The 19351-nt window shown below is 50.3% G+C and overlaps 1 protein-coding gene across 1 annotated transcript in view; it reads right to left on the bottom strand.

The window, feature by feature from the left end:
- ATRN (attractin) overlaps positions 1–19351 on the bottom strand; it is an 800866-nt gene that overhangs the window by 62649 nt on the left and 718866 nt on the right. The window contains exon 27 of the mRNA XM_078678722.1: positions 10018–10125. Within this exon, the coding sequence (XP_078534848.1) occupies positions 10018–10125 (108 nt within the window). The remainder of the gene's footprint in view (positions 1–10017; positions 10126–19351) is intronic.

Below are 19351 nucleotides of genomic sequence, written 5' to 3'. Positions count from 1 at the left end.
CGATGCCCACGTAGCTGCCTGACAGATTTCTTGTAAGGGCACTCCCCTGCCCAGGGCAGTGGTAGTCGCCGTGGCTCGGGTGGAATGAGCCCGCAATCCAGCAGGGGGCTCCTTCTTAGCCAAGGAGTAGCATGCCTGGATGCACACGATGATCCACCGGGAGATGGTCCTCTTGTGTACCGCTTTCCCCTTCTTAGTGCCCACGTAACCAACAAAGAGTTGGTCATCCACCCGGAACTGGCGTGTGCGATCCAAGTAGAATGAGAGCGCACGTTTTGGGTCCAGACGGTGGAGCCGCTCTTCCTCTTTAGAGGGATGCGGTGGCGGGAAGAAGGTTGGCAAGGTGATAGACTGCCCGATGTGGAAGGCCGTGACAACCTTGGGCAGGAAAGATGGCTTAGTACGCAACACCACTTTGTCCGGATGGACAGAAAGGAAAGGTGGAGTACAAGAAAGGGCCTGGAGCTCACTCACTCTCCTGGCAGAGGTGATGGCAACCAGGAAAGCAGTCTTCAAAGTAAGAAGGCGAAGAGGACAGTTGTGAAGTGGCTCAAAGGGAGCACACATCAGAAACGTAAGAACCAGGTTCAAGTCCCACTGAGGCATCACAAACGGAACAGGAGGGAATGTGTGAGTGATGCCCTTTAGAAATCTATTTACAATAGGAGACTTGAACAAAGAAGGTTGATCAGGCGGCCTCAGAAAGGCTGAAAGGGCAGAAAGGTAGCCCTTGATAGTGCCCAGAGCAGAGCCCTGCTGGGCAAGAGAAAGAAGGAAGAGAAGAACCTCAGAAAGAGGGGCAGCAAGAGGATCCACAGCCTTTGCTGTGCACCATGCCACAAATCTGTTTCACCTGCAGGCGTATACCGACTTTGTGGAGGGACGCCTGGCTGCCAGAATGACGTTACAGACTTCAGGTGGCAAGTCAAATGGCCTCAACTGTCGCCGCTCAATCTCCAAGCATGGAGGTTGAGACTGGACAGGTTCGGGTGGAGGACCGTCCCCTGCTGCTGCGACAGAAGGTCCTCCTGAAGAGGCAGACGAACCGGGAGATCGACTGACATACTGAGTAGCTCTGGATACCAGTACCTTCGAGCCCAGTCCGGAGCCACAAGGATGACTTGGGCCCGGTTACGCTTGATCTTCTTTAGCACTCTAGGCAGAAGTGGTATAGGCGGAAAGGCGTACAGTAGACCGCAGCTCCACTCGCGACGAAAAGCGTCTCCGAGCGAGTGCCGCCTTGGAAATTCCAACGCGCAGAACTGATGACATTGCGCGTTCTCTTCGGTGGCGAATAGATCTAAACAAGGCTCTCCCCATTGCTGAAAGAGGCATGCGCCACGTCCGAGTTCAGACGCCATTCGTGATCCATCATGCACCGACGGCTGAGCTCGTCCGCCTTGGCGTTCAGAGAACCTGCCAGGTGTTGAGCCACCAGGGTCACGCTCTGGCGTTCCAGCCATTGCCGGAGGCGCAGAGCCTCCTGGCAAAAGGTCCACGACCCCACCCAGCCCTGTTTGTTGCAGTACCACATGGCGGTGGTGTTGTCCGTGAACACCTGCACTACGCTCCCCCGGACAGAGGGGAGGAATGCTTTCAGTGCTAGACGAATCGCCCGTAACTCCAACAGGTTGATGTGGAGCCGGGCCTCCGCCGGAACCCGAGGCCTCTGATCTCCGCCTCTCCCATGTGGCCTCCCCAGCCCTGGAGGGACGCATCCGTCACAACCACGTGCTCCGGTTGGGGAAGGGAGAGGGATCTGCCGCTGACCCAATCGCGGTCCGTGAGCCACCACTGCAGCTGTCTCGCAGTGCCCTCCGAGATCAGGACGTGGTCGGATAGGTTGCCCTGATGCTGGGCCCACTGAAACTTCAGGTCCCACTGCAGAGCCCGCATCCGCCACCTGGCGTGATGCACCAGCAGGATGCAGGAGGCCATCAGCCCCAGAAGCCGCAGCGTCAACCTGACCGAGACCCGGGATAACGGCTGAAAGATGGGAATCAGAGCCTGAATATCCCGGACCCGCTGCTCGGGTGGATAAACCCGAAACAGCGCCGAGTCGAGAACCGCTCCGATGAAAAGGAGCTTCTGAGAGGGGCACAGGTGCGACTTCGGCACATTGATGGAGAACCCCAGCCGATGCAGGAGATCTGCCGTAGTCTGGAGGTGGCTGACGACTGTCTGGGGCGAGCCCGCCTTCAATAACCAGTCTTCGAGGTAGGAGAAGACTGAAACCCCTAACCTGCGCAGATGAGCTGCGACCACCGCCATCACCTTTGTGAAAACCCGTGGGGCGCTGGTAAGGCCGAAGGGGAGCACGGTATACTGAAAGTGCTCGTGGCCAACCGTGAACCGCAGGTAGCGCCGGTGGGCCGGCAGGACGGGGATGTGGAAATAAGCGTCCTGCAAGTCCAACGCTACCATCCAGTCTCCTGGGTCCAGGGCAGCTAGGACCTGAGCCAGTGTCAGCATCTTGAACTTCTCCTTCCGGAGGAAGCCGTTGACGTTCCGTAGGCCCAAGATAGGGCGTAGGCCCCCTTTGCCCTTCTTGGGTACCAGAAAGTAGTGGGAGTAGCAACCACACCCTTCTGGCCCAGGAACACGCTCGATGGCCCCCTTGGCCAAGAGGGCCGTACCTTCCTCCTGCAGAAGTCGCAAATGATCCCCCGATACACGGTAGTTCTGCGGTGGCATGGCTGGAGGAGTCGCCTCGAAGGGGAGGGAGTACCCCCTTCGGACGATCTGCAACACCCACCTGTCCGAAGTGACGGTTTCCAGTGGAGGTGGTGATGGCGAACCCTGCCCCCCACTGGCGTCACATGGGCCTGAAAGCACAGACTAGGAGGGTTTTGAGGCGGATGCTGCGGGGGAAGGTGTGGACTGACCTCGCCGTTGTCCCCGACCGCCGGTTCCCACGGCCGCCACCGCGTTGGGTATTACCCTGCGGAGCGTGGCTGGCAGCACGTGTGGGTACACCCCTTCCGTGGCCACGAAAGAAATGAAAGGCAGCCGATTGCTGGCGCGGGGCCGAGAGGCCTAAGGACTTGGCCGTAGCCCTGGAGTCCTTAAAGCGCTCGAGCGCATGGTCTGCCATGTCGCCAAAGAGGCGACGGCCATCAAACGGCATGTCCATCAAGGTGTTCTGGACATCGGCCTAAAAGTTGGCGGACCTCAACCAGGCGTGACGTCTGACCGCCACCGTCGTTGCCATCACTCTACCCAGTGAGTCGGTGGTATCCAGCCCACACCGTATAGAATACTTGGCTGCATCCCGGCCCTCCACAAGGGCTTGGCCGAGTTTGGCCCGTACCTCCAACGGACACTCTGGCAGCACTTCCGCAACCGTATCCCACAGAGAGTGGGTGTAGCGGCCCAAGAGGCATGCGGTGTTGGAAGACCGCAGTCCCAGACTAAGGGACGAAAAGATCTTTTTGCAGTACTGCTTGTACCTCTTGGATTCCCTGTCCGGCGGTGCCGATGGGAAAGCTGTCTGGGAATTGGAGGCCTGGATGACCAGGCTCTCGGGGGTAGGGTGGGTGGACAGGAAACATGGGTCGCCCGGTGCTGGGCGGTGGCGTCTGGCCACGTTCCTATCTACGGGCGAACCCGTCGCGGGCTTGGACCAAGTGCCCAGAAGAACGTCAGTCAAGGCCTCATTAAAGGGCAGCAGAGGCTCGGCCGAGCTTGACTGCGGTTTAAGGACCTCAGTGAGGAGATTAGTCCTCACGGCCGCGACGGGGAGCTCAAGGCCCAAGGCCTTGGCAGCCCTCATCAACACCACACTGTAAGTTGCCCCCTCCTCCGAAGCCACGGTAGGAGGGGAGACAAAACCAGTGTCTGGAGAGGTGTCCAGGCCACTGGCCTCCCCAAGGTCTCCTGCCCAGTCCTCATGAGACTGACACTCTCGGGTCAGAGGGTCCTCAGACCCCTCTCAATCCCCTTCATCACCCATCTCCTGAAACTCAGGGTTCTCAACTAATGGGGCCTGCTCATAGAAGTGAAACACCCCAAACGACGTCTAGAGCGGCGCCCATCGGGGCCGCCCCGACGTCGGAACAGGAATGAAGGGGGCATCGGGGACGGCGCCGCCCGAGGACGGCGCCGGAGGCGACACCTGATGGTCTGACGCCGGGGAGGTCGTAAGGTCCACCGGCGACGATCCAGATCCCGAAGAAGGTCTAGCGGCGTCCTGCGGCGCCGGGCCCGAAGGCGCCGGGACAGCTGTACCCTGCGGCGCCGGGCCCGAAGGCCCGACCCGCTAGAGGCCCCAGACGGGTCCGCTGGGCCCGAAGGCGCCGCTGAGCCCGTCGGAGGAGAGAGTTTCCTCATGGCCATGAGGAAGCGCTCGATCTCCTCCGGCGTCGCGTTGAGCCCAGGGACCGGAGGGTGTGGAGCTGAACGCGGCGCCCGCGACTCCGACGGAGCCGTGTGGGCGGTGTCACCCGAACCCCCGTCCGCATCGCGCGAGAGTCTGGTGGAGTCCGCAGAGCGATGACGCCTCTTGGACTTCTTGTGCTTCTTACCTGACGACGACTTCGACCCGGAGGAGTGCGGCCCACTCTCGGAGCTGTGGTAGCTCCGAGCCTGCGACCTGTCCCTCAACCTCCCGTGGGACCGAGACCTCTCGCGGCGCGGGACCGACTGCCGGAGTTCGAGTCGCCTGCGGGACCGCTCCCGCCTGGCTTTCGAAGAGAGGGCCCGGCAGTCGGAGCAGGCCTTGTCGTCGTGATCGACGCCTAGACAAGTTATACACAGGTGGTGAGGATCCGTGACCTACATCGTGCGGTCGCAATCCTCGCAGTGCTTAAAGCCGGGCATCCCTACGGCACCAATCGGAGTCGAAAATTGACTAGGGTTACTGCTTTTTCCAGATATGCGCATGCTGGCGCGGAAAAAAGAAGAACTGACGTCAGCACGCGGAGGCGGCGTCTAAGTACTCCGACGACGTCATCACGGCGCCCACGACGCCGACGACGGACGCGGAGCCGCAGACGACGCCTACCGACGCGCAAGGGTACTGCTACGCAAAAATTTCCGGATCCAGTCTGACGCCTGGGGATATTCTAAGGTAAGGAATCTAATACTAACGTGTCTCTTTTAGATGTGTATGTTATCCAAAAGTGCAGGTTCTGCAGGGGTACTATAGGAACTACACTACATGGCGCCACCAACATTGGTTTGGTACTTATTTAACAGTAGAATCTGAGTAGTTCAGTCGTGCTTATTCTCAGAGACCCCTACTCACAAAATACCAGAGACGTATGGAGTGGGCAGGCACAAAATCCGACACAACTTAGTAGGCAAGATATCCTATTTATTGGCTGTTGGTTGATCAAGCTTGAAGGACATTTTGTTCTCAAAATTATGTAAAACACCTTATTTCATTTCCTTGGAAAGTTATTCTGTGTTTGTACATGCAGTGATTGAAAGGGCTTTTGACCCAGTAAATACGCCATTACCTCTCTCAGACTAGGAGGAAGATGACAATGCAGTACATATTGCAGCCAATGTAATACAAACATGGTGGGGTGGTCGGAAGACGGTGCCCCAGCTATGTCTGGCCTCGAAGGCCATGACTATATGTACCCTCCAAACACACAAAACATGGACAGAGGATATAGGTGGTGAACTGAATGATACAGCATGGAAGTGGGTCATTACCCAGAACAGTACCTTGAAATGACCGGTTATAAAAGATAAAATATCACATACTGTATTGGACTACACAAGATATTCCTGTTATTGTTGGATGAATATGCTAGATGTCACTGATAAAGCCATCCTAATGCATGTTTTTGAGTTGCTCTGGCATAACACAATACTGGACAAAGGTCACACACTGATTGGTAGAATTATAATGCATGACCAGAAGATATGTCTGTTAGGGCTTACGACTCCAACCAAAAACAGCTGAGAGCAAATGTGCCGACCTGTCTCTATTGACCAAAAAGTAGACAGCCATGCAGTGAAACTCAGACATTGCTCTATAGGTGATACAACTGGAGAGAGTGCTTGGCAAATAGGTGGAGGTAGAGAACATGGCCCTATTGACATATAAAATAAAGAGCAGGAATCCTAACCAGAATACCGTTAAAAATTTGATATTCTCAAAAATGTCTGGCAGAAACTATCAACTACCATTAATGACCAAGGATGTGGGATGCTGAGCTTGTACCACATGCAATATGAAAACATCAAATAAATATGAACACTTGGTGCAGCTTACTACCAGATCATAACATCTACACACCATGGCGAGGGGACAGGCAAGCAGTATTACCGGGGCACACAAATGCACAAAGAGCTTTGTGAATAAGGAGTCGCTTTACGGTAGCACATTTTACTCTCATACTATCAGTGTGGCTTTGTGCAGATGCAATCTGCTTTATCACAGGAGATCAAACTGTTCACTAAGATCATATTTGGGAAAGCTAAATAATATGTGATTGTCTCACAAACCTTTCAATGTTCTTGTTTTGAACCAAGTTGTGGTATGATCAAACTCATGCTTCACACTACCTGTAAATCATAGAACATGCCTAATGGTTGTATGGTACAGAAAATCAATACAAATATTGAAAAACTGAACTTTGATTGTGTTTAGTGCTCAACTTCCAACATTAGCTTGCTGGTGCTTGCTTATAGTTCATTAAGCAAAATTTGGAAATTAGCAAAATGAGGTAAAGAACAACTTTTTGACTGTTAGAACATCTGTCTAAGGAAGCAAAATTAAGGAAAAGTCCTCATCATGGTTGAAGACGTGTACCCTGCCTTGACTGCCAACTGTTGTTTGGGTCCCTAATGCTGATTTTTTGGCATAGGTAAACACGTATCATTTGTGTGTGCCATGACATAGGCCTGTCTCACGGATTGCAGTCTTTTTGGACCTGGAGAGGCACCCAAAGTGCTATCCTCCTAGTTTTGGAAGGCTACCGCCTTTACCAAGACATAAGCAGAACAAGCGCAGTGGTGACCAGATACAATGTGCTCAGCAGTAGTGAATAGGACCTATTTATCGAGTGTTACTTGTGTGGGGCTTACATGCTCACTCACCTTTTTAAAAGTTCTGCTGCTGTGTGCTTAACTCACCCTTGACCTACATCGGGTAAATGTGGACTACTGCGTTGCTCACTGCATTAGCTCCTTGACCCCACTAAAGCCAACAAATAATAGTATATCTGATTTTGATTCATCAAAATAATAGGAGACTGAATGCCTGTGGAACTGTTTCCCAGGTGCATTCGGGTGAGTGGATAAGAAATATGGAAGAGACACAGACTCGCTGTTAGTGAAAGAAGGCCACCACATTTGGTAGACATGAGGAAAATGGATATAGGACCAACTTTTCATGGTAGCATAATATAGATGGTAGCCAAACCTACAGACCATGCAACTCTGATCCTACAGGCCAAAGTAACTGCCATCAAAAGAGTTCCAAGAGCATCAATTTAAATGGTGATGCTAAGTCTTAAGTATGAACCAAAAGTATGTCGACTGAGGAACAACAAAGGCGGATTTGAATAAAAACAAACATTTCAAGAAATTAGTACTAGAGGTGATCTGAACAAGGAAGAGTGGGTAGGAACACACGGAAAGAGAGCCACACACAGCCAGTTACACCTTTAAAGTAGAAACTGCCAAACCCTATTGAGCAAAGGAAATGCAGTAAACGTCTGAAAAACTGGCCTCAATTGGGGTTAAGCCTGCAACTTGCCACTAAGTGGCAAATCTGTCCCAGAGACTAGCACAACCAGACTTAGCAGTCAGTTTTCAGGCAATCTTAGTGACATGTGCCATCTTGGTAGGGGGTCGGAAAACCTTTAATTATCCTGCTCGTACGCCAAACATAGACGAAGCATCCAAGGATTGGGATGAAGACACGTTCATCCTACTGGTAAAGATCTGCTCTGCCCTGAAGAGGACCAGGAAGCCAAATACAAAGTTCCGATAGATCAGTATACCAAATACTCATTATCCAGTCCAGGGAAATGAGAATCAGCTGGCTCACCATTTTTGTACTCCTTTGTTTGAATCCTCAAAATCAGTGGAATCCTGTAACCAACTGTGAGGCATCTCCCAGAGCCACATCATGGGAAAAGCAGGATGAACAATAGAAGGCATTTTCGGCTTAGCAACAAGGCAAAAAGGTTAATGCAGCAAATTTTCAGCAGGGAGAAGACCACGCGTCCTACCTTGGGTCGGGTAGCATTTTTTTTAAATCTTTCATTAACAGACTAATCAAGACCTTTGCCCTCATAGCAAGCTGACACTGAGACACGTCTGTGCTTTAAAACTCACTGCCACAAGAACAAGCTCTCCCAGCACAGGGCCCAGTAACTGATGTCCTTAACTGCCGAGAAAGTTGATGGCCCAAGATGACCTTCTGCGCACAACATAAGATAGATTTGAGAAATGTCTCGGGCTAGACAAGCCCTGCAGATCAGGTACTGATATGTAGTTGTCGCTCCATCAAGCCCATAGCCACACAAAGTCATCTCTCCAAGATAAGCGTCCCAGCCCAACAAGGAGGTGATCGTGACAATGGAGGTCTGGCTGCAGATGGAAGAAAAGAAGGTCTGTTATCAGATTGGAGGGCCAGATTGGATCCTGAAGCTTATTCACAGAGTAGTAATTCTGCAGCGCTGCAACGTGATGCCATGTAACTCCCCACAGAGGCTCAGCCTGCCCAAGCAGTGACACTATCAGCATACATGTGTTGATGCCTTTTCCAGTTTTTATGCATCTACTAATACATGTTTGGGGCTCTCCTTCAGTTTTCTCCAGATTCTTCAAAATTCTGGTGATGCTTGTTCAGCACACAACACCAAATGTCACCTCCTAAGGTGTCGGGGTTCAAACCCTCCTGATGTTCTTACAAACACATGTCCCGGTTTGGCTCCAATGCCAGTTTCCAGAAGCTCAGCAGCTGTTGGAAGTACTGCTGTCTGAAGCACCACTCAAGGGACCTAATACTCCAAAGGATATGTGGAACTGGAATGTATACAGCCATCAATGCTAAAAAGCAGAGGACTTTCAGAAGTGGAACCGACAATGGAGCCTGAAACATCAGGATCAATCTCAAATGGTCAAGATGCTCTAGGAAGGAGAAATCAGGCAATGCAGATGGGGCCATGATGTGCCCCAAATGGTCAGAGGCACGGCTGGTCAACCTTCCTTCACAACCCAGTAAACTTTTACCAAAATGTAACTTTAGTCATTTTTGTATCTCAAAAGAAGAATCCAAGTTCTAATGTTCCCCTGCTTTTTGGTCAGTAAACTCCTAAGTAGAAGTGTGAATGGAAACTAAGTTTTTCAGGGTATGAGTAATCTGTATCAAAAAGCAAAAAGTCATCAGTGCCTTATCACTGGGATCTTTATGAGACAATGCATTTGGAGTACTTCTGTGCTACTGCTATGATGTCAGAGAAATATCCCAACTAGGATCGTTTTCAATATATTAGTTGAGTATAAGTTAGTGGAAGAATTTTAGGTGGCAGATATATGTGGCAACTTTTGGAACGTTAACTTGGTCAAACAGATGACACTGGCAATTCAGTTAGTACAATTTCAGAAACATCAAAAGAGCATGATAAGCCCAATTTTTCAGTATAAATAAGGAATAAACTCAAGAATAAATAACTACTTCTAGAAGGCAGTTCACAGCAAACTGAAATTCAGAAAGATCATAGGAGGACCAGAAGCAGTACCTCTGGCATAAGTACAAATAAGTAACAAAGACTCACTTGTACAAGGCAGCGAATAACATAGTGAGATTTCAGAAGAGTAATAAGCCCTAATCAAGCTAAAACATTGACCCTCTGAGCATCATGGGGACCCTGAAACACATCTTGTATGTGTCCTACAGAGCAAGTAATCGTTCACAATAAAGTGCCCAAAATAATGTGCCTATTAATGGCAATTATTCAATTTCCAGTCCCTCAACTGCACTTGCCAACCAAGGTGATTCCTTCACCAACAGAGTAACTATAGAGTACACTATCAACAAAATTAACCCACCTTTATGCTTCCACCAATTAGATCAGGAGGCTCCTCATCCATCTCCAATGCAACATTAATTGAAGCAAACGGGCGACTTGCCATCTGCTGCATCTCACGAAGAAGTTGCTAATAAAACAAAATTAATGCAGAATCATGGTTAATCTGTTCTCATTTGATGCAAGAGCAAGTAACACCATACATAACTTTGGTAACATTTTCTATGGCATGTCTCCAACTTGCAGAATTATTATATGAAATACCTTCAAGGCGCAGACTGCATATGGGAAGCTTTGCACAGCCATGGAGGAGGGGGGGGGGAGCAGGGAGGGGATTTGTGAGTGTTTCATATGTCAATTAAAGGATAAGCAATAAAAGAAAGGTACTCACCATCTGTATTAATGTTTCTGATGGATGTTTTATCTTCCTGCAGATTCATCACCTTATGACTCACTCAACCCTCAGATTGAATCTGGATTTTATTTTTGGCTAGCATCAGCTCTAGCATGATCAGGATATGCCGTGAGGCTTTACCTGCCCAAGCTATGATGACAGGAGATCTAAACAGCCAGTTGGCATCGGTTTTAGGCGCTTTTTCCACACTACATGAAAGCAGGTGGAAAAGGAGCGAGAGCGTAAATGGCAGCAACAATAACAATCGACAACACTTTAAATACCGCAGGATCTTATTAGCACAGGCACTAACGGGGGATGGGGAGGTGAAGAATCGGTATATATATATATATATATATATATATATATATATATATATATATATATATATATATATATATATATATATATATATATATATTACGCTCCATGGGGTTGTCCAAGTAGCGGGTAGCACCCGAGCCTGCGTGCGCCTTCCCCAAAGCGTTAGTTGGTATGGGCAGTTGCGTGTTTGAAATAGGCCCGACGCGTTTCGGAAATTTATTTTCCTCATCAGGGGCCAGCAGTAAAGTGCATGACGTCTACCATCTCCCTGTATGAAAACACATATTGTGCTTGTGGGAGATGTAGTCCATATATCCTGGATGGATGCACTCTCAAATTACTGCTCGTTCCAAGGCTCTACCATGAGCCCCAAACATCACTCCTGTCCTCATCCATCACGCAGCTCCACATACGAGACTCCTTGGATAGCGAGTCTCGTGGCCCCCGTTTCTTCGGGGTGGTGCAACCCAGCGGCAGGACCGCCGCTAATGTATTACGCTCCATGGGGTTGTCCAAGTAGCGGGTAGCACCCGAGCCTGCGTGCGCCTTCCCCAAAGCGTTAGTTGGTATGGGCAGTTGCGTGTTTGAAATAGGCCCGACGCGTTTCGGAAATTTATTTTCCTCATCAGGGGCCAGCAGTAAAGTGCATGACGTCTACCATCTCCCTGTATGAAAACACATATTGTGCTTGTGGGAGATGTAGTCCATATATCCTGGATGGATGCACTCTCAAATTACTGCTCGTTCCAAGGCTCTACCATGAGCCCCAAACATCACTCCTGTCCTCATCCATCACGCAGCTCCACAAGGCGCACGCAGGCTCGGGTGCTACCCGCTACTTGGACAACCCCATGGAGCGTAATACATTAGCGGCGGTCCTGCCGCTGGGTTGCACCACCCCGAAGAAACGGGGGCCACGAGACTCGCTATCCAAGGAGTCTCGTATGTGGAGCTGCGTGATGGATGAGGACAGGAGTGATGTTTGGGGCTCATGGTAGAGCCTTGGAACGAGCAGTAATTTGAGAGTGCATCCATCCAGGATATATGGACTACATCTCCCACAAGCACAATATGTGTTTTCATACAGGGAGATGGTAGACGTCATGCACTTTACTGCTGGCCCCTGATGAGGAAAATAAATTTCCGAAACGCGTCGGGCCTATTTCAAACACGCAACTGCCCATACCAACTAACGCTTTGGGGAAGGCGCACGCAGGCTCGGGTGCTACCCGCTACTTGGACAACCCCATGGAGCGTAATACATTAGCGGCGGTCCTGCCGCTGGGTTGCACCACCCCGAAGAAACGGGGGCCACGAGACTCGCTATCCAAGGAGTCTCGTATGTGGAGCTGCGTGATGGATGAGGACAGGAGTGATGTTTGGGGCTCATGGTAGAGCCTTGGAACGAGCAGTAATTTGAGAGTGCATCCATCCAGGATATATGGACTACATCTCCCACAAGCACAATATGTGTTTTCATACAGGGAGATGGTAGACGTCATGCACTTTACTGCTGGCCCCTGATGAGGAAAATAAATTTCCGAAACGCGTCGGGCCTATTTCAAACACGCAACTGCCCATACCAACTAACGCTTTGGGGAAGGCGCACGCAGGCTCGGGTGCTACCCGCTACTTGGACAACCCCATGGAGCGTAATACATTAGCGGCGGTCCTGCCGCTGGGTTGCACCACCCCGAAGAAACGGGGGCCACGAGACTCGCTATCCAAGGAGTCTCGTATGTGGAGCTGCGTGATGGATGAGGACAGGAGTGATGTTTGGGGCTCATGGTAGAGCCTTGGAACGAGCAGTAATTTGAGAGTGCATCCATCCAGGATATATGGACTACATCTCCCACAAGCACAATATGTGTTTTCATACAGGGAGATGGTAGACGTCATGCACTTTACTGCTGGCCCCTGATGAGGAAAATAAATTTCCGAAACGCGTCGGGCCTATTTCAAACACGCAACTGCCCATACCAACTAACGCTTTGGGGAAGGCGCACGCAGGCTCGGGTGCTACCCGCTACTTGGACAACCCCATGGAGCGTAATACATTAGCGGCGGTCCTGCCGCTGGGTTGCACCACCCCGAAGAAACGGGGGCCACGAGACTCGCTATCCAAGGAGTCTCGTATGTGGAGCTGCGTGATGGATGAGGACAGGAGTGATGTTTGGGGCTCATGGTAGAGCCTTGGAACGAGCAGTAATTTGAGAGTGCATCCATCCAGGATATATGGACTACATCTCCCACAAGCACAATATGTGTTTTCATACAGGGAGATGGTAGACGTCATGCACTTTACTGCTGGCCCCTGATGAGGAAAATAAATTTCCGAAACGCGTCGGGCCTATTTCAAACACGCAACTGCCCATACCAACTAACGCTTTGGGGAAGGCGCACGCAGGCTCGGGTGCTACCCGCTACTTGGACAACCCCATGGAGCGTAATATATATATATATATATATATATCCATACATACACATATATATATATGAATGAATCAATGTCCACATTTTTTTTTACTTAATATGCAATTTCTGCTTTTGATGCATACTTCATCCCACAGGTTCTTATGAATGGGTCCCAAATCAATGCCCTTAGGAAAATGGAATGGAGTATTGACAATCAAGCAAGTCATGCAGTGCATTCGTGGTAAAGTAACCATCACTGTAAGCCTAAATAGTGAGGCAATAATGCTCAGCAAAAGTATGCAAGGCTGAGCAGATCGCGACCCACAAATTTTAGTTGTTGGGACACCCTACTAATGACTGCAGTGGAAATGAATGCCAGCCATATGGTCTTTGTCGTCCCAGAGAGATAAGATAATACCAAAAGTAAGCCAACATAAGATCATGCGTATCGTTACCACTGCCTTTCTTTGCTCCAGTGGAGACCGCAGGTAGCTGATCGCCCACTCTATGTGTCTATCTATGCTGTAGTTATATAGCGTGAACCTTTGGCAGGGTTCACGCAGAGCACTGCACGGAGTCAAATACAAGAGTAAAGTCAGAGTGATAGAAGAGAGAAGTGGCTTGTTAACTGTCAATGAGTTATGATGTAGTGTTTTTCAAGACTTGTATCTTCAACTCCTTCCTAAATTGAAGCAATGCTGGGGTGATCTTGATAGATAGGAGATTATGCTCCATATCCCGAGGGCACAGATGGAAAGGGTCTGCTGCCTTTGTTTTGGTCTTTTTTACACTTCTTAGTTTGCAATCTGAAGGCATCCTGGCTGCAGGTGTGCTGAGACCCACTAGGACATGATGGCTTTATAAATGATGTAGCTGGTTTTGAAGATGGTGCGTGCTGGCAAGGGGAGCCAAAAGAGTTCAATCAGGATGGGGGTAATGTGATCATACTTCTGCAGGTCTTCGATGAGATGTGCAGCAGCATGAGGATGCCCTTAAGAGGAAGGCTGTGTGGAGTCTGGGAGGCCATGGAGCAGAGCGTTATCACCATACAAAGGCAAATACAACAGTTCTGAAGGTGTTTTCTAGAATGGTTTCACTTTTTGTAGAAGTGAGATCTTTGCTTTAAAAATGAGGTTTTAGCTTTTTTTTTTACTCAATCTGGTTCTCAAGGGTAAATCAAAATTACTTGACGTTTGATGAAAGCTGTGGTTACTAATCGTCTAGGTTCATGTCATGTTGAGCCAGGTTTATAAAGTTTCTTGTGGGTGTTCTTGGCAGAAATGAATAAGCTACTTACCAGTATGCATCTGTTCTTGGCATGTAGGGCTGCTGACATTCATATCTATAGCATAGATCACCGCCTAGTGTTGGGTCCGGATGATTGCACATTGTTGTCCTGGAAGAGTCTTCGAAGTATCATGAGATAGGTGGCTCCTCCCCTGATCTACAGTGCGCATGGGCATCGACTCCATCCCCAGATTGTTTTTAGCCATTGTGGCAAAGATGGAGTGTAAGAGTGTAAGCGATGGCCATGCTAAGAGCAAATGTTAAATAGTCTGCAGCCGCTACAGGCGTCGGGGAGGAGGGCGGGCGATATGAATGTCAGCAGCCCTACATGCCAAGAACAGATGCATACTGGTAAGTAGCATATTCAGTTCGAGGCATGTGGGCTGCTGAATTCATATATGTAGCATAGAATGTATAGCAGTCCCTCCATTAACGGCGGCCGCCTGTGCCAGCTGCAGAAGTTTGAAAAAGTGTTTTAAGAACAGCCTGCCCTACAGCTGCCTGCTGCTTGGAGTGCACATCTACACAGTAATGTTTAGTAAATGTGTGTGGTGTAGACCATGTGGCTGCTCTACAAATATCTTCCAAAGGGATATTACCAAGGAAAGCCATAGAGGCACCCAACTTCCGGGTGGAGTGGGCTCTTGGAGGGACCTTCAAAGTGCGCTTAGCCTTGTGATAGCAAATCTGAATGCACTTAACGATCCACCTGGCTATACCTGCTTTGGAAATGGGGTTGCCTTTGTGCTGGGCTGAGAAGGCAACAAAGAGTTGTTGTGTTTTCCTAAAGTGTTTGGTCCTATCGATGTAGTACATCAAGGCTCGTTTGACATCAAGAGTGTGGAGCATTCTTTCGGCAACTGTTTCTGGGTTCTGAAAGAATGCGGGCAGTTCAATGGTCGGATTGACATGGAACTGCGAAACCACTTTAGGAAGAAATTTAGGGTTAGTGCACAGCACCACCCTGTTGGAGTGAATTTGAATGAATGACTCTTGTACAGTGAGCGCCTGTAGCTCACTAACACGTCGCAGAGACGTAATGGCAATGAGAAAAGCCACTTTCCATGTCAAGAACTGAATCTCACATGAATGCAGAGGCTCAAAAGGTGGGCCCATCAACCTGGTGAGGACCACATTGAGGTTCCATACAGGAGCTGGCGGGGTCCTGGTAGGGATGACCCGCTTCAGGCCTTCCAGGAAGGCTTTAATGGCAGGCACTCTGAAAACTGAGAGATGCTGCCTGTTCTGGAGATAAGCCGCTATGGCGGATAAGTGTATCCTGATGGAAGCGAATGCCAGATTGCATCTTTAAAGATGTAACAAATAGCAGATGATGTTGGGAGTGGATGCATTTAGCGGGTTGATGTTGTGTTTTGCACAGTAAATGACAAACCGCTTCCATTTTGCTGCATAGCAAGCTCTGGTAGTGGGCTTCCTTGCCTCCCGTATGATATCCATGCATTCAGAAGGCAAGTTAAGGTAGCCAAACTCTAAGACTTCAGGAGCCAGATCGTCAGGTTGAGCTGTTGCGGATCCGGATGCTGAATGTCGCCACGGCTCTGCGTCAAAAGCCTGGGCGTGAGGTGTAGCCTTTGATGCTGTACCACGGAGAGTTCTAGAAACGTGGTGTACCATGGCTGGCGTGCCCACGTTGGAGCAACTAGGATAAGTGTCATCGAGTGTTGCTTTAGCTTTCTTGCCACCAGCGGTATGAGAGGTGCTGGGGGAAAAGCGTACGCAAATCTGCCTGACCAGTTCATCCATATCGCATTGCCTTGCGACTGTGGGTGAGGGAACCTGGCGGCAAAGCTTTGGCATTTTGCGTTTTCCCTTGTGGCGAACAGGTCTATCTGTGGATGACCCCACTGCTGGAAGTACGGGCGGAGTACTGATGGATGTAACTCCCACTCGTGCATCTGGTGGCTGTACCTGCTGAGCAGATCCGCCATTTGATTCTCTGTGCCTGGGAGGTGTTCCGCCATGAGGAAGATGTTCCTCTGAATGGCCCACTTCCACATGCTCTGAGCCCGATGAGACAACTGTGGAGAGTGTGTACCCCCCTGCTTCTGGATGTAGTACATGGCTGTCATGTTGTCCGTCGGGATCAACACGACCTTGCTGCACAGATGTACTTTGAATGCTTTCAGTGCCATGAAGATTGCCATCAGTTCTAGGTAGTTGATGTGCATCTTCTTTTGCTGTATGGTCCATAGTCCCTGCACTGTGTAGTGGAGCACGTGAGCTCCCCATCCCTGGAGAGACGCGTCCGCCGTCAGGATGATCTGTGGGACAGGCTCTTGGAACGGTCGGCCCTTGCAAAGGTTGTGTGGATTCCACCAATGCAGAGAGTTGTATGCCCGACCGGTGACCAACACTAGGTCTTTCAACTGCCCCTGAGCCTGATTCCACTGATGCGCTAAGCATTCCTGGAGCGGACGCATATGTAACCTCGCGTGCGGGACTATGAAAATGCAGGAGGCCATCATGCCTATCAACTGCATGAACACTCTCGCAGGAAGCGAGTGTTGCGGTCTGAACTGTTGGATTAGCGACTGGATGTTGTTGATCCGCGCTAAAGTTGGCTGAGCCGTGGCTGCCAGAGTATTGATTGTTGCACCCAGATATTGCCGCACATGGGCCGGCTGAAGGTGCGACTTTGGATAGTTTAGGCAGACCGTGAAGAAGGTGAATGGTGTGGGACATGTCGGCGGCGCACTGCTGGGTCGACTTTGCCTGAACCAGCCAGTTGTCCAGATAAGGGTAGACATGGATGTGTTGCCTCCTGAGGTGCGCCGCCACTGTCGCCAGACATTTGGTGAACACCCTGGGGGCTGTGGTCACTCCGAAAGGAAGGACCTTGAATTGATAATGCCGATTTTGAATGGTGAACCTGAGGTATTTTTTGTGTGATGGATGGAGTGGAATGTGGAAGTAAGCATCCTTGAGGTCCAAGGTTGCGAGGAAGTCCCCCTGAGTGAGTAACGGAAGAACTTGCTGCAGCGTAAGCATGTGGAAGTGTTCCGAGAGAATGTATTGGTTCAGGGGCCGGAGGTCGAGAATAGGCCTGAGGGACCCGTCCTTTTTCGGGATTAAAGTAAAGTAAAGTCCACATTTGTAAAGCGCACAATCACCCGTAAGGGTCTCTAGGCGCTGGGGGCCGTCGGGAAGATTAAGCGAGCTATTGCCCAGAGTCACATGGTGCTGGGCTAATCTGCCGCCGGAGCCGGGGATCGAACCGTGATCCCCAGATTCTAGCGTCAGTCGCCCTGGCTGCGGCGCCACACCTCTCCCAGGGATTAAGAAGTACAGGGAGTACACTCCTGTGCCCTTTTCCTCCACCGGCACGAGCTCTATAGCGCCCTTTTGCAGCATGACAAAAACTTCCTGCTGCAATAAGTGCAAATGCTCTGCGGACATAGGACGGTGTTTTGGTGGTATGTTGGGTGGAGTGGATGTGAGCTCCAACCAATAACCGTACTGGATAAGTTTCCTGACTCACCTGTCTGTGGTGATGGATTACCAGACTGGCAGGAACTGCTGGAGTCTCCCCCCGACAGGTGTGGAATGGTCGGGGGGCAGTGACAGGGCGTCACTGTTTGTTGGAGGCGGAGGAACGGGAGTTGTTGTTGCCCCTGCCTCTGCCCTTGGTGTTGTTGCCACGATAACCTCCTCTATTTTGCTTGGGGTAAGAGGATTGCGCCCCACCTTTATTGAATTGTGTTTGCTGGGACATTTGGCCTCTGGAAACACCCCTATTGCCTGAGCGACGAAAAGTGCTCCCCCGAAACTGTTGGGATTGGAGAGCGCCCATAGACTTCGCAGTCTCGGTATCCTTTTTTTATTTTTTCCAAGGTGGTATCCACCTCTGGACCAAATAATCTGTCAGGGTTAACTGGCTGATTGAGGATGGTAGTTTGGATCTCAGGCTTAAATCCGGAGATTCTGAGCCATGCTTGACGCCTTAACATCACGCTGGTGTTAATTGCCCTGGCCGCAGTGTCCGCAACGTCTAGTGCACACTTAATTGAAGCGTTGGAGATGAGCTTCCCTTCCTGGATAAGCATCTCCGCAGCCTCCTTATATTGGTCGGGGAGATGTTGCAACAGGGTCTCTAGTGTGTCGTAGTGTGCCCTGTCGTACCGAGCCAAGAGTGCCTGCGTGTTAGAGATACGCCAGATATTGGCCGCTTGAGCTGCTACTCTCTTCCCCGATGCCTCTAGCACTTTGGACTCTTTGTCCGGGGGAGGAGCTTCACCAGTGGTCTGCGAATTCGCCCTTTTGCGGGCATTAGAAACGACCAGGGAGTCCAATGGCAACTGGCCTTTAATGTAGGTGGGGTCGCCAGGTGCCGGTCGGTATTTTTTTTCAATTCTAGGGTTGACCACCCTTGCCCGTGTGGGCTCTTTAAAGATGTCCGCAGCATGTTTGAGGACCCCTTTGAGCATTGGGAGTGTTTTTACAGTCTTTTCAGCTGTTGAAAGAGTGTCAAAGAGGAAGTCCACCTCCACAGGGTCAGCATGCAGTTCAACGTCGTGGTTTTTTGCCGCCCTTTCAATTAAGGCATTGAATGCCGCAGAATCCTCAGTGGGAGAGGTTTTGACATTGTATATCTGAGGATCAAGGGTGGGTTGCTGATCCCCTTGGTCCCCTGTGTCCAACCATGCGTCCTGTTGTTCATCAGGATCTGTGTGGGTCGGGAAGCTGTATTCCTCGTCCTGGTCCCCAGCATCCTCGGCATCCGAATAAGTTTGCGAGGGTGTGGCAACCCTGTGAGTCCGAGGAGTCAGTGGTTCGACCAAGACCGGTGAATCTGATGCAGGCTTTTTGCGCTTTAGAGGAATGGTGTATGACTCCAAAGGCGTTGTCGCAGTAATTTTCCGCTTGTAAAGCGTAAGCTTCCCAGTGTAACGTTCCGACTGTTCCTCCATCAATGGTG

This window comes from Lissotriton helveticus, chromosome 2_2, assembly GCF_964261635.1.
Source record: "Lissotriton helveticus chromosome 2_2, aLisHel1.1, whole genome shotgun sequence".
Taxonomy (NCBI): Eukaryota; Metazoa; Chordata; class Amphibia; order Caudata; family Salamandridae; genus Lissotriton; species Lissotriton helveticus.
The sequence above is the reverse complement of the archived record's forward strand: the minus strand, read 5'-3'. Positions and strand labels throughout refer to the sequence as shown.